The sequence below is a fragment of the Bacillus rossius genome, chromosome 11 (genome assembly GCF_032445375.1).
Source record: "Bacillus rossius redtenbacheri isolate Brsri chromosome 11, Brsri_v3, whole genome shotgun sequence".
Lineage (NCBI taxonomy): Eukaryota > Metazoa > Arthropoda > Insecta > Phasmatodea > Bacillidae > Bacillus > Bacillus rossius.
In genome coordinates, this window is record NC_086338.1 from 503,576 (window position 1) to 517,177 (window position 13,602).

General features: G+C 38.2%; 1 protein-coding gene across 1 annotated transcript in view; it reads left to right on the plus strand.

Moving 5' to 3' along the window:
* Positions 1-13,602, plus strand: part of LOC134536555 (SH3 domain-binding protein 5 homolog) — a 125,646-nt gene that overhangs the window by 86,258 nt on the left and 25,786 nt on the right. Inside the window, exon 6 of the mRNA XM_063376308.1 lies at positions 1,635-2,012. Within this exon, the coding sequence (XP_063232378.1) occupies positions 1,635-2,012 (378 nt within the window). The remainder of the gene's footprint in view (positions 1-1,634; positions 2,013-13,602) is intronic.

A 13,602-nucleotide genomic window follows, 5' to 3' on the forward strand; every position in this document is an offset into this window, starting at 1 on the left:
ATAAGGAGGATTTATAAATTAACTTGTTGGCACACTGCTGAAATGAGACGATTTTGTAAATATGTGTGTGTATATAAGTTAAATGTATATAGACATTCCAGAAATGAGTGTAAAACTTAAAAAAAAAAATGGTAGGCCTAGGCCTATTTCATAACTTTCGGAAATATGTGATCAGAAATTCCTGTTGAGGTGAGCTTGCAATTTTTTATTTATAATTTAGCCATAAATGAGATATTTTAGTTGTGAGTGCAGGTAAATGTAATGTACCATGTTTTAAGTGTTCTGATTTATTTGGTCTCTCATTGTGTTTGCATGTGCGTTGTATGTATACAAAAAAAAAAATTTTGGTCATTTGTGAGTTTTAGAGGGCAGATAGCACTTAAGGTGTTCATTGTTTTCTCTCTTTCCCTCAAGGCTACCAATGTGTATAATTTTTAACCTGAAATATTATAAAACAATAGCAAATTTCCAACTGGTAGTATATTTAATATTCAGATACAAAAACTGCGTAAATAGCAGTTTACACCTTGAAATTCAAATTTTTCCGGGGGTGGGTCTCCGGACCCCTCTCTTACAAAGTGTGGTCGATGATCCATTGGCGAGGAGGGGTGACTACTGATGAGACTACTCGGAAGTTGGCATCCCTGTATACACTAAATTACACACAATATTTACAAGTCCAAACACCCCACCTCGTTATATATTTTTACATGGCAGAAAGTGCATGTAGCCTTGGTATCTTCATTTGATTGAAGAGTGAAGTATGTATTTCCAAACTTCACTTCTCTTCCCAGCCATATCATCACACTCAGAAAAATCTTTAAAATATCATTTTAGGTTTAGATTTTAACAATTCATGCTAACGTAAATACTAAATTGTAAACAAATACAACAATCTAACATCAGCAAAGTCTTAGATATATAAATAACATGGAGATGGGGCAAGCAACTCAGACGTTCTTCAGCAACTGTTTCTATGATTGCGAGTGCTGTAAACGTGATCGCGAGTGCAATTTACTTTATCGCGAGCACTGGTAAACGTAACATGAGGCTGTCTTTGCTCCACAGTTGGCAATGAATATTTTTTTATTTATTTATTCAGTTTTTGTTCAGTGGATCCCATAGGGAATTAAGGGCTCCAAGATATAGAACATTTTAAAAATTAGTTTTGACTTACGAAAAAACCAGTTGCGTGATTTTTTTCTAACAAAAAAATATAACACAGTGTAATAACTTGGACTGAGGTATCGGCGCGAAGTATCGGCAAATATTTTACAGATGCTGCCGATGCCGATACTCTGAATATCGGCCGATACTTAAGAATCGGAATCGGCATCGGCCCAGCCCTAGTTCACACCACAAGAAAACGTGTGCTATCTAATGTAGTTAACTCGGCGTTGCATGCAATCGATGAGCTATCTGTATCGATATTCGACTACGTACGCGCACTCTATACGGGAATCAATACAACCAAACATGAATGATGCCAACTAGCGCTGGTTACATTTTTATAAGCGGTACACAGCGGCGACGAAGACTAAAAGATAAAATTTATTACATTTGAAAAAGTCTTTAAAAGAAAATTGACACATGAGACAGCTTGGTATTTGTGATGTGGTGATGTGGCGTGCCAGGCGCAGCAGCTGGAGCAGAGGCTGCGCCGCAGCGTGGCCAAGGCGCGGCCCTACTTCGAGGAGAAGGCGCTGTGCCAGCAGCAGCTGGCCACGCAGAAGGAGCGCGTGGAGGCCCTGCAGGGGGCGGTCGCCGCCACCAAGGCCTCGTACTCGGCCTCCCTGCGCCAGCTGGAGCGCATCTCCGAGGAGATACACTGCCGGCGCGGGGCCCTGAGGGGGCCCCGGGAGCCCGGCGTGGGCGCCGAGCTCAGCTCCTTCGAGGAGCCCGGCCCCCGGCTGCTGGCCTCGTACGAGCGGGAGCTGGACCGGTGCGACGTGCCGAGCGCGGGCCACAGCTCCTCCGTGAGCGAGAAGGACGACGGCGAGCCCCCGGAGGAGGTGCGTCAATCACCAGCACATCCTTCTGTTGTTTGGCTTGCTTTGCATCACATTCCAGGGTGTCTGAAAGTCATGAAAGTCACGAAAAAGTAACGAAACTCACAGATTGATCATGAAAGACTCAGGGGGAAAAAAGTTCTAAAAACAGTAACTGTGCTGGAAGTCATCATGCTTTACTTTCCAGCGGCCTTTTTTTTTGTAACTGGCATTTGGTTTTTTTTTTTTTTGACGCCCAAATTCAGTTTATAGTCATGCATTAAATATAAACATTTGGAGACTGTCATTGTATATCATGCGGAAATTATGTGTGAAAAGATTTGAACTTTCTTTAAAATAAAAATTCTTATGACTTCTGTGTATCATTAGACCATATTATATAAAGAAGTCATAAAAAAATTTTTTAATATCCGGAGATTGGTTCACCAGATTTTTATAGACACCTTGCATTCAACTGCATTGTGATTTGCTGTAGTTTACAGTGAACTGCTTTTTAGATCAGATTTTGCTTAAATTTTAGCATATTTAATGGGACTTCATAATCAAAAATACGAAAATAAGTAGACATCTGCGAGCAGGGTTTTTATAAGTTGAGTCGAGTTGAGTTCTAGGAAAATACTCACGAGTCCGAGTCGAGTAGAGCGAGTAGCATTTTTCACATATTAATTCAAAATCAGTGTACCAAAAATAAATAAATAAATAATTTTTTGTAACAGTAAAAACCTATTAAATAAATTCCTACTTAAGAATATTTCTTGCATAATGGTAAAAAATTAGAACTGGCACTGTAAACAAATACAATTTTAGAATTTTACACTTTTAATAAAAAATTTCCTGTTAATGAGTCTAACTCTAAATTTCTTGGTAACCTTGAGAATTGTATTACAGGGATTTACAGTATGTTATAGAAATTTACCTAGTGAATTTGTGAAACTGCATTTAGGTAATTATAAATAACGTGCAAACAAACTGTGGTTACAATAGAGTTTTTACGCAAGAAAATATTTTCAATCAGTTTATTACAATTTAAAATGAGGGAAGATTTTTACAATATTACTGTATTTTAACACAGGGTGTCTACTAGGTCACGAAAGTCACGAAAAAGTCACGAATGTTGTAAAAGGTCACGAAAGTCCCGAAAAAGTCACCATTTTTAAGTATATTTTGGTAAAAGTTACGAAAAAATTTATTACAAGGCTAATGTGTATTTCTTGTGCACTGATCTTGTATATAAAATATTTTTTGTGCTTTTGACAGTCTGCATTTTCAGGAAAATCATGGCTTAAGATGTTCCCACACAATACATTTTCCTGTGTTTAACTAGGCCAGTCCCGCCATTTTCGCCATAAGACGTTTACTTTAAATTCCCGTTCAAAATGTTGCTTACAGCTTCTATTCTCCTACGTGCAACGTCATAATTTTTACATAGAATGCAGAGAAAATTTTAATAATAGCGAGTTGCTCTTCTTTATTTAAAAAAAAAAAGTCAATTCAAATGCTGTGAAAACGTAATTTATCCAATTCTCGTACCTTACACGCTTAAAAAAAGGATGGTATTTGTTCCGTGCCGATCACGGCATAGTCAGTTTCATTCTTACTCTACAGATCGCACAACGATCGCACATAATCAATTGCAGCTGTCAAGGCGTCAATGCGCGCGACCTGCGTCCATATCGATAAGTTGTTGGCCAAATGGCGAGCGCGAGCGTTCATAATCGAACTATTTGCGTTGAGTTCGATTGTTTACTGCTTGCTTGTGTGTACGAAACGTAAATTTATGTTTGGCTAGGATAAAAGAAAGCCAAAAATTTGTGCACAAAATGTGTGATGTATTTTCGTGTTTTCGTTTTGCTAACGACTATGTTTACAAATTACAAAATAACAAAATCCCTAAATTACCGCCCTATTTTATTTTCCAACTGAAATCATTGTCGAAGAGGTTAAAGTGCTACGGAATGGAATTGTAATATTTTCTATGATATAATGTGCTGAAAATGTTTGCCAACAAATGTTAACTTGTTTTAGCGCTTAAAGTGCGACGAAAAATTGGCATGCGGGAAAGCAGATATAATTAATTTTATTCAATTAAGTTTCAAACTAACCTTCATATGTCTTTTTTTCCAGCACTTAGGCCTGTATATTTTGATAAAGATAAGTAAATCTTCAATTTTTCATTTTATTTTTGATGTAAGGTATAGGCTACACTTAATTTTATAACATTTAAAAATTATACCATTTTGACAAGTTTCGTGGTCACACTTCAGTGGAAATTGTCAAGAAAAAGTCACTAATTTTTATTTTTGTAACTCAGTAGACACCCTGTAACAACATTGGTTAGGTAAAAGTCTCTCATGCAAAAAAATTAGTTGTTTCACATGTTGTGGCAAGAGATTATCTCTCTTTGAAGTAATTGTATTTCCTGCAGAAGAAAACAGTCTCTCGCTTGCTACTTGTGTAGCAGGAATCCCCAAGTACTTTTTTGCCACTGGTGCAAGTAAATGGAATTTTTATTCATTTTGGCACCACCATGCCAATGGATTTTCTGAGCGGAGAATAGTGCTTTCCCTGAAAAAAGTCCTGATCTGAAGATCTCTCTCAACGCTCTGCACTTCTACAAAAAAAATCACAAAAATTAGTTCAGTATTGAAAAAAATAAAACTGAAAAAAAAAAATTAAAAAAATTAATAAAAATAACTCACCAGGTGTTGTAGATTGTTGTTCTTTCATTTCTTCAAAAACAGACCAGATATTGCTACTATCACTGCTGCTTGTAGCTACACTTGATTTACTTTCATTAGTACGTAATACTTTGTGAGGGCTGCATATTACAACTTTTCATTTCTAGGGCTTCTTTACTTATTTCATGCATTCCTAAGTCTTTTTCATACTTATCAAGAAGAACGGCCTTGAATCTAGGATCAAGCATCATGGCGGTCCTATACACTTTATTCTTTTTGTATTCCGGGAATCCCGACCAAACACACTGCTTCAGTTGTTTTGCAAACAACACAGCTGAACAGCTCCACTTGCATCAATGTGTTTCTTTAAAACACTATCGATTCCAATCAAAACTGGAATCACCGTGGGTAATGTTGGAAGTCTGTCTACACACATTTCTTTAGTGGCTTCATAGATTGGCTGAAGCACTTGCACCATACCTTCTGCCATCTTCCAATCCTTGGCCGACAGTCCATCCCTACAATTTTCTACCAAATCAGCCATGACAGGTTGTTTCTGTTCTAGCAACCTTGAAAGCATCAGATATTCACTGTTCCATCTGGTGTCGACCATCTTAATCAGTTCATGAACTGGAAAACCTCCTTGTTTTTGTTTGGAGTGCAGTCTTCCCTAGCCACATTGCTGTGACTATAATACGTCACTATATTTCTGGCAGAAGCAAGCAAATCAATGATACCAAGACCTTTCTTTGCATCACTGATGGCAAGTTGAAGCGAATGAACAAAACACTGTATGTGTTCATACCCAGAAAGTGAAACAGCATTCACTATGTTTCTTGCATTATCAGAGACAACATATATAGAGACAGTCACCTCAGCAAGGCCCCACGTGTGAAGAAGTTCTGTCAGTTTTGAACTAATGGCCTCTCCAGTATGATTGCCCGGAAACTGTGAAATGCTTAACACATGTTTTTTGAGCTGAAAGTTGTTTGTTATGTAGTGAGAAGTCAGAGATACATATATCCTTATCCACTCCGAGAGGTCCACATATCAGTTGTGAAGGTCAAAGAAAATATGCTCCCTTCAATGTCAGTCACCAATTCATCTTTAAGGATCTTTGACTGCTCATCAAACAATGCTGGGATTACAGACCTTGAAAATGTAGTTGCTGTTGGCAGGTTGTACCGCGGCTCCATGGTTTCACACAGTTGTTTGAAACCGTAATCTTCAACTATTGTGTAGGGGTGGAAATCTGTTGCCATCAATTTTCCTATATACATTGTGATTTCTTTTGCTCGGGCATGATCCAGAGGGAACTTTGCTGGCTTCTGGAATGCTTCACCAAGGGTCGTTTGCTTGAAATTGTCATTTATTTTTTTGTTTCTGTGAAAGTGTTCTTGTTGAATGTTCTTCCTTTAGTTTCTTGTTAGTGATGGGATTTCCAATACTTCAATACCTCGATACCTTCGATACTTGACGGTATCGCAAAGTAGCGAGAATCGAAACTGTAAGTTCGATACATTTTTTCGATACCGGAATGCTTGTTCATTTGTATTGAATTAAGTTTTGAGTCGCCATCGTAAAAAATACAACTACGATGATACGTTCTTGTTTCATATATTTTCCCGTGTCATACGCCGATTAATTTTGATCCTGCCGAAAGTACTATATTTACAATGGTTTACTTTCCCGGAACATACACTTATAAAATCATTAATTTCCCGTTTCATATGTTTTTACGAAGTGGAAAAGTCCTAAAACTCACAAATTTTTTTGTTATATTCCTCCTGATAAACTACGTTTTAATGCTTTCATTTTGAAAAACGTTCATTGTTTACCTTTGCAAACGTAAGAAAATAACTTTATCGCACCATAGATACATGGATAGTATCAGGAAGACTGTGCACTTCGGTTGTAGCATCTATGGCCAGCACCAAGCGAGACTAGTGGCGTAAACTAGCAATGATATGAAAATGGTGCACGCGCTTTACCAACGCACGGATATCATATTTTGTGCATTCATTAATCTTTTAACTGAATATACCCATTTGTTATTGTTTTCTTACGATCAGATTGTTTTGTATTTTACGTTTCTCAAGTTATAATTTTATTGAAAATTGTTCTGTTGCATAAAGTTGTTTGTAACATGAAACAAACAAGCAAAAATTTCTGATTTTCTTTTTACAATAGCCTAATTTTTTTTATTTCTAATTTAGGCTTGGTGACTTCCCCCCCCCCCCCCCCCCTCCCTTCCCCCCTCCACGAAAGGACTTCATAACATTTTGTAAGGCCACTGTTTCTCATGTCAGCTTTACTTGATTATGGACTGTATTTTACATTTCTGGTGGTTTTATTATATGTACGAGGGTTATTTTTTTTTTATTCAACCTCCGATCAGCTGTAGTAAATAAACGGGAATGAATTGGGAAATTATTTTAATGTTAAAAGAAACGTACATGTTTACTCTATTTTTCCACATAATCACCGTGCAGATTGAGGCATTTGTCGTACCGATGCACCAGCTTTCCAATACCCTCTGCATAAAATGATGCCTCCTGCCTATTCAGCCACGTTTTAACACACAACACTCATTCGGCGATGGATTTCTGCTGCAGTGTGCCCTTCTGCCTGTAAGAAACGGATGACTCCACGCAACTTGCATTTCGCCGTACAGTTTATCGTTGCAGCCATGTTGACATTCCCATAACCAAGCTTCAACTGAGGTGTGAGTTGGCCGCTCCACATGGTTGGTGGAAGGGGGTAAACACTACGAGACGTGTCGATTCGTGTACGAGCGATTAGGGTATTGATTAATGGGCATGCCATGGAGAAATGAAACTGTAATCACACTGCAGGTGACTGTTAAAACGTGGCTGAATAGGCAGGAGGCATCATTTTATGCAGAGGGTATTGGAAAGCTGGTGCATCGGTACGACAAATGCCTCAATCTGCACGGTGATTATGTGGAAAAATAGAGTAAACATGTACGTTTCTTTTAACATTAAAATAATTTCCCAATTCATTCCCTTTTTTTATTACAGCCGATCGGAGGTTGAAAAAAAAATAACCCTCGTATATATAATGATGAATTTATATCTTTCATTAATATAATGCAATTATTTACACATTATGTATTTAAGTTTAATCAGACATTGTGCTGGTATGCTAGATTGAATTTATATAGTTTAAAACTAATTTATGTTATTTGTAATAATTGTTACTTAATGGGAAAATATTTTTCCCTGGAGTATCGAAAGTATCGAAAGTATCGAAAGTATCGAAAGTATCGAACTGAAAAAACAATACAGAATCGAGTATCGAAAGTGTGGTATCGTTCCACCTCTATTTCTTGTAGAGGTTAAGTTCATTAGAATTCTTTTCTAAATGACGAATCAAACTTGTAGTGGAATCAGTTGGAGTCTTCAAAGATTTGAAACATGTATTGCACACTGCATCACAACTGCCATGCTTGTTGTAAAAGTTCCAAATTACTGACTCCTGAAAACTGTGAAGAATGAGCTGATGTGGCATCCATCTCAACACTCAAAACGTATTACTTTCACAACATGAAAGCTGATTTTTGAAAACTTCTTTACGATTCTGCTTGCAAAAATATCCACGCTTAATTGCATTTAATTACACACAAATCCTGGTAGTGATCAGTTTTCAACTGCTGAAAAATAAATATATATATTGATTGATCGGGTAGTAGTGGAGATATTCCAAAAAAAATTGACCAAAATGTAATGTTTTTTTAATTGTAATCATTGGAAACAACCATCGCAACGTCAATAATTATTATTAGGTTTGATATTGTAGTACATTATTTTGGTTTTTACAAACAAAACGAATAAATAGTTAGAAAGAAAATGTTGAATAAATCCGTACAAGTTGGTACATTGAAGTTTGTTACTCCTAGTCACGTGGTCGATATATCGATGTATCGAACTTGTCAACAGAAACGTATCTGACTTGGCTTGACCTATACTGAGTTAAGCATCACAAGATAATAAAATAATAAACATGTTTTTCAAATAGTATTTTCAGAGTATCATTAATTAAAAAATAAAATTCAAATGTTTAGGATGCTGCTTTGCCTAAAAATTTACAAACGTTTCCGTTTCAATATTTGCAAATTCATAGACGCCAACTGCCTTTCCAAAATTTTCTATTGATGTAAACCGAGCATCTCCGAACATGCACGAAGACGGCACACTTTTACGGAAACTTGGTTATGTTGCTTTAAAACTTATTTGACTATTTTATTTAAAAACAACATTTGAAACTCATTTCATGCAAGTTACATTAACGTTTTATGGGGAGAGATATTAAACTGAACTTAATTTTCGCATTCAAGTCACACACGTTTTGGTTCATGGCTGTATTGTTTACCGTGACATGTGGCTAACGAAAATAAAAGACTAGGTTGTTTACAATGCCAAATGAAGCATTATAATAAATAAACTTCATACTACAGTAGAACCTCATTTTTACGCAGGGTATGAAAAAAATCCTGATTTTTTTAAAACAAATCAAAAAATCAGATTTTTTGAATTAAAATCGGGTTTTTTTGATGTAAAATATAAAAAATTGTAATCTGTGTAATATACAGTACATTTTCATGACTTTTTTCATGACTTGACTTTGCTCTGCAGTACAATTAATAACAGATTAATTCATTTTGTAAAGACAACTAGCCTAATTTTCTTTCTTTGAAATAACCACATTTTACATTGCATAATGTTTTAAGGAAACATTAATGATGTCTCTTTATGAAAATTTTTAGTACAGTAACATAGTTAACATTAGTAAAAAAAAAGATGTCTTATAGAAAATAAATACATCATTGAAAATATATCATATTTAAATGTAACTTTGTCACTTCTGTCATCCCTTATAGTGTTATAGTCTTATAGTCCAATTGTTTTAAATAAAGTAATTTAAACCAAAATCACAAATTCCTTTTTTTCTTCTTCTCAGAATTGCACATATACGAGAGTATTCAAAGTAAAACTTCTGCATAAAATATTACTTATTTAAAATTTTAAACAAAAATACAAGTTTTTCAGATTTTTCTGTAGCCAGTCGATTTCTTAATGTTGACTGAACCAAACCAGACATACCAAAGAACTGAAAATTTCCTTCCTACAGTTCTAAAATAGCATTTTACATTGTTGGAAGACAAACCTGTTGCCAAGGAGATATATGACACACACACACAACACAAACACATGAGGTAGAGGAGAGAAGAGAGAAAATGAGGTGGCATTTAAAGGTACATTCCACCCACCTATATTTAACAAGTGTTTCAAAATAACTTAAAAATACATTGTAGAAGAAATTAACTACTATTCAATTTTCATTCTATCATTGCAGTAGTCAATTTTTTATGTAAGTAGGCATGATTACTTTGTTTAAACACTACAGTATAGGAAATATTAACGTTCATATTATAATATTATAAATTGATTTTAATCACTGATTTTAAAAAAAAATCACATGATTTAAATCATGATTAAAATCACGATTTAAATCATGCTGATTAAAATCAACATACCCTGTTTTTACGTACCCGCAATATACGAATTCTCGCGATTAACGTATTTTTTTTACATGCAGTGTCAATTTCTCTATACTAATAATTAGGGATGGGTCGAATCCTATTTTTGGCCGAAACCGAATACTTAGTCAAATCCTTTAAAGATTTGTCGAATATCGAATCCGAATCCATGAAGAAAAAAATGATTGAAAAATTATTTAAAAAAAATTTTTTCATTCAAATAGTTGTTTTCTAGTACAAATGAACCTAAAACACGGAGATTATTCCATTAAAAAAGGCATAAAACAAATACAAAGAACTTACTTGATGAAATATGGGCATGCGATGCTAGTAAATATGACCTAAAAAATTAAAAAAAAAAAAAAAAAACCTACTTTAACACTACTCATGAGTTAATTTAGGGTGAATATGTAATTGAGCGGTATTTGCAAAAAAAAAATTTAAAAATCAGAAAATAATACGTTAGGTTAGGTTAGGTGTTCGCATCACGCGAAAATAATTGACTGTACAAACAACGATTGCAACGGATTGCGTTACGAGACGAAAAACAATGGTGAGCGGGCCCGATAGCCACACTTACCATCACGAAAGCACACGATGAACTGACTTCCTGACGGAAGTCCGACGCGCTGCCAACCTTGGCAGCGTTGCCAAATCTGGAACCATGGTGGCCAACTGTGAAGGGGTGGCGCTGCTACTTGTGCAGCGCGGGAATTCAAATGTTCGAATGTTCAGTCTCAAATTTGTTGCACACGTAAAGTCAGCAAAAATACTTAAATACCTATGTACACTATACACACTCCAAACATTCCGCCCACCTTGAAATGACCCATTTCAACACTACTCAAGAGGCAATGGGCACAACTTCACTACAGGGCGTTTTAGACTCCCAGAGGTGGTACGCACTGTAGCGACCCTAGGCACACCATCAGATCCAGGATGAAGATGCAGGACGCGTCCCAACTTCCATTGCAGGGGAGGTACTCTATCTTCCTTTATCAACACCAATTGGTTTGGTGTGATAGCTATCGTTTGATCTTGCCACTTCGAACGCTGCTGCAGTGTGTGCAGATATTCGCGGTGCCACCGGTGCCAAAAGTCCTGATGCAACCGCGATACTAGTTGCCAACGCTGCAGTCTGTTAAGTTGTACCTGTTCCAATTCGGGTTCAGGATGCGACACCAGCGGCTCCATGGTCAAGAAGTGTCCTGGGGTGAGAGCACGCAGATCATTGGGATCGGAACTTAATGGACAGAGTGGCCTAGAATTCAGTATGGCCTCCACTTGGACCACGACCGTGTAGAGCTCCTCAAAGCTGAGAATCTGTTCACCAATGACCCGATTTAAATGTGACTTGAACGCCTTAACTGCAGCCTCCCACAAGCCTCCGAAATGAGGAGCGGCTGGAGGGTTGAAGTGCCACCTCACTCCAAAAGGAGCCAAACAATCCACTATGGTCTGCTGATGCGATGAGGATGACAACATGTGTTGCAGTTCTGTCAGCTGGTTGTGGGCTCCAACAAAGTTCGTCCCGCAATCGCTATAGAGGTCAGAGGATCTCCCTCTGCGGGCGATGAAACGTTTGTATGCAGCAAGGAACACCTCAGTCGACAGGTCAGACGCCAACTCCACATGAACCGCCTTAGTGGTACAACATACAAATATACACAGATAGGCCTTCAACAGAGTGACTTTGCGCACACGAGCCAGTTTTATGAAAAAGGGGCCAGCGTAATCCACGCCGGCCTTCGAAAATGGTTTCACTTGCTGAACTCTCATGGCCGGGAGACTTCCCATGAGGGGTGTGAAAGTGGGTGGCTGTGCCTTGAAACACTTCAAGCAGCGGTGAACACAGCTGGTGATTGCCTGCTTATCTGAGAGAATCCAAAATTTCTCTCTAAGAATACTTTGAAGTGCTTGTATCCCGGGATGTTGATTGACGTTGTGATAGTGTTGTATAATCCTGCTCGTCAAGGGGTTTGATTTAGGAAGCAAGGCCGGGTGTTTGTGTTGAAACGGGAGCTTCGACTGGTCAAGCCTGCCACCCACCCTAAGAAACCCATCAGAGTCGAGGAAAGGATGAAGCTTCCGTATCTGTGGTGAGGTTCGCGTATTCTTTCTCAAAGAGGCCAGGTCATCTTTGAACACCATCGACTGAACTCTAAGTATCCAGAAATTTAAGGCAGTCTCCAACTCACGAGGACACGGGGTCCCTGATTCACGAGCACTTTGTGAGTGACGACAATTAGCAACAAAACGCAGAATATAGGCAGTCACTCTCAGTAACTTCATTAGACTGCTGAAACGTTCGACCAGTGAATCAATGTCTTCAGTATACAGAATAGTTGCCAATGCCAACGACTTCTTCTCCTGTTGGACCAAATCGGAAATGTCACTACACGAAGCACTTGCAGGCCATTCATCTGCAGGTAACGTCAACCATGCAGGGCCTGTCCACCAAAGGTGGTGGTCAAGTATCTGGGCAGGTAACAATCCACGTGAGCCACAGTCAGCAGGGTTGTGTTCTGAACGCACGTGCCTCCACCAACTTGAAGGGGTCAGGTCCTGAATCTCACTAACCCTATTTGCCACAAATGTTTTTAACTCATGAGATGAAGAGTGGATCCACGCTAGGGCTACTTGTGAATCAGTCCAGGCAACAATGGAGGTGAATTCAAGTTCCATTCCATGCACATTTATCATGTGACGAAGCAACTGAGACAAGAGAAGAGCTCCACACAACTCCAACCGAGGTAGAGACTGGGCCTTGACAGGGGCTACTTTAGATTTGCCAGCGAGCAGGTGTACCGTGATTGTCCCATCAACATCAACCACACGAAGGTAGACACTTGCTGCATAACCCAATTCTGAACTGTCTGAAAATCCATGAAGTTGATAGGAACAGCCCTGTTTTCCCCTGACAAGGCGAGAGATGTTGAGTGCAGACAGAAGAGGGAGCTGGCTGTTGAACTTGTTCCAGCTGTCTAATATGTTTGGTGGTGGTTTTGCATCCCAGTCGAGATTTTGAACCCAAAGGACTTGAATGAGACATTTTGCAAACATGCTGATAGGTGTCAACCAACCGAGAGGATCGAAAATCCTTGCCACATTCGATAAAATTGTTCTTTTTGTCGCAGGGCAGGCGCTGGCTCGGACCTTGTATGAATATGTGTCGGAGGTGGGGTTCCACTGTAGTCCCAGTACCTTGATTACAGTGCAGCTGTCCTGATCCAAGGCTAACGGTTGGAGGGTTTCAATATCCTCAGCAGGAAGCCAATTCAGGAGTGTCGGATGGTTGCTCATGAATTTTCGGAGTTGAAATCCCCCTTTCGCTAAAAGCTTGATGAGCTCTTGC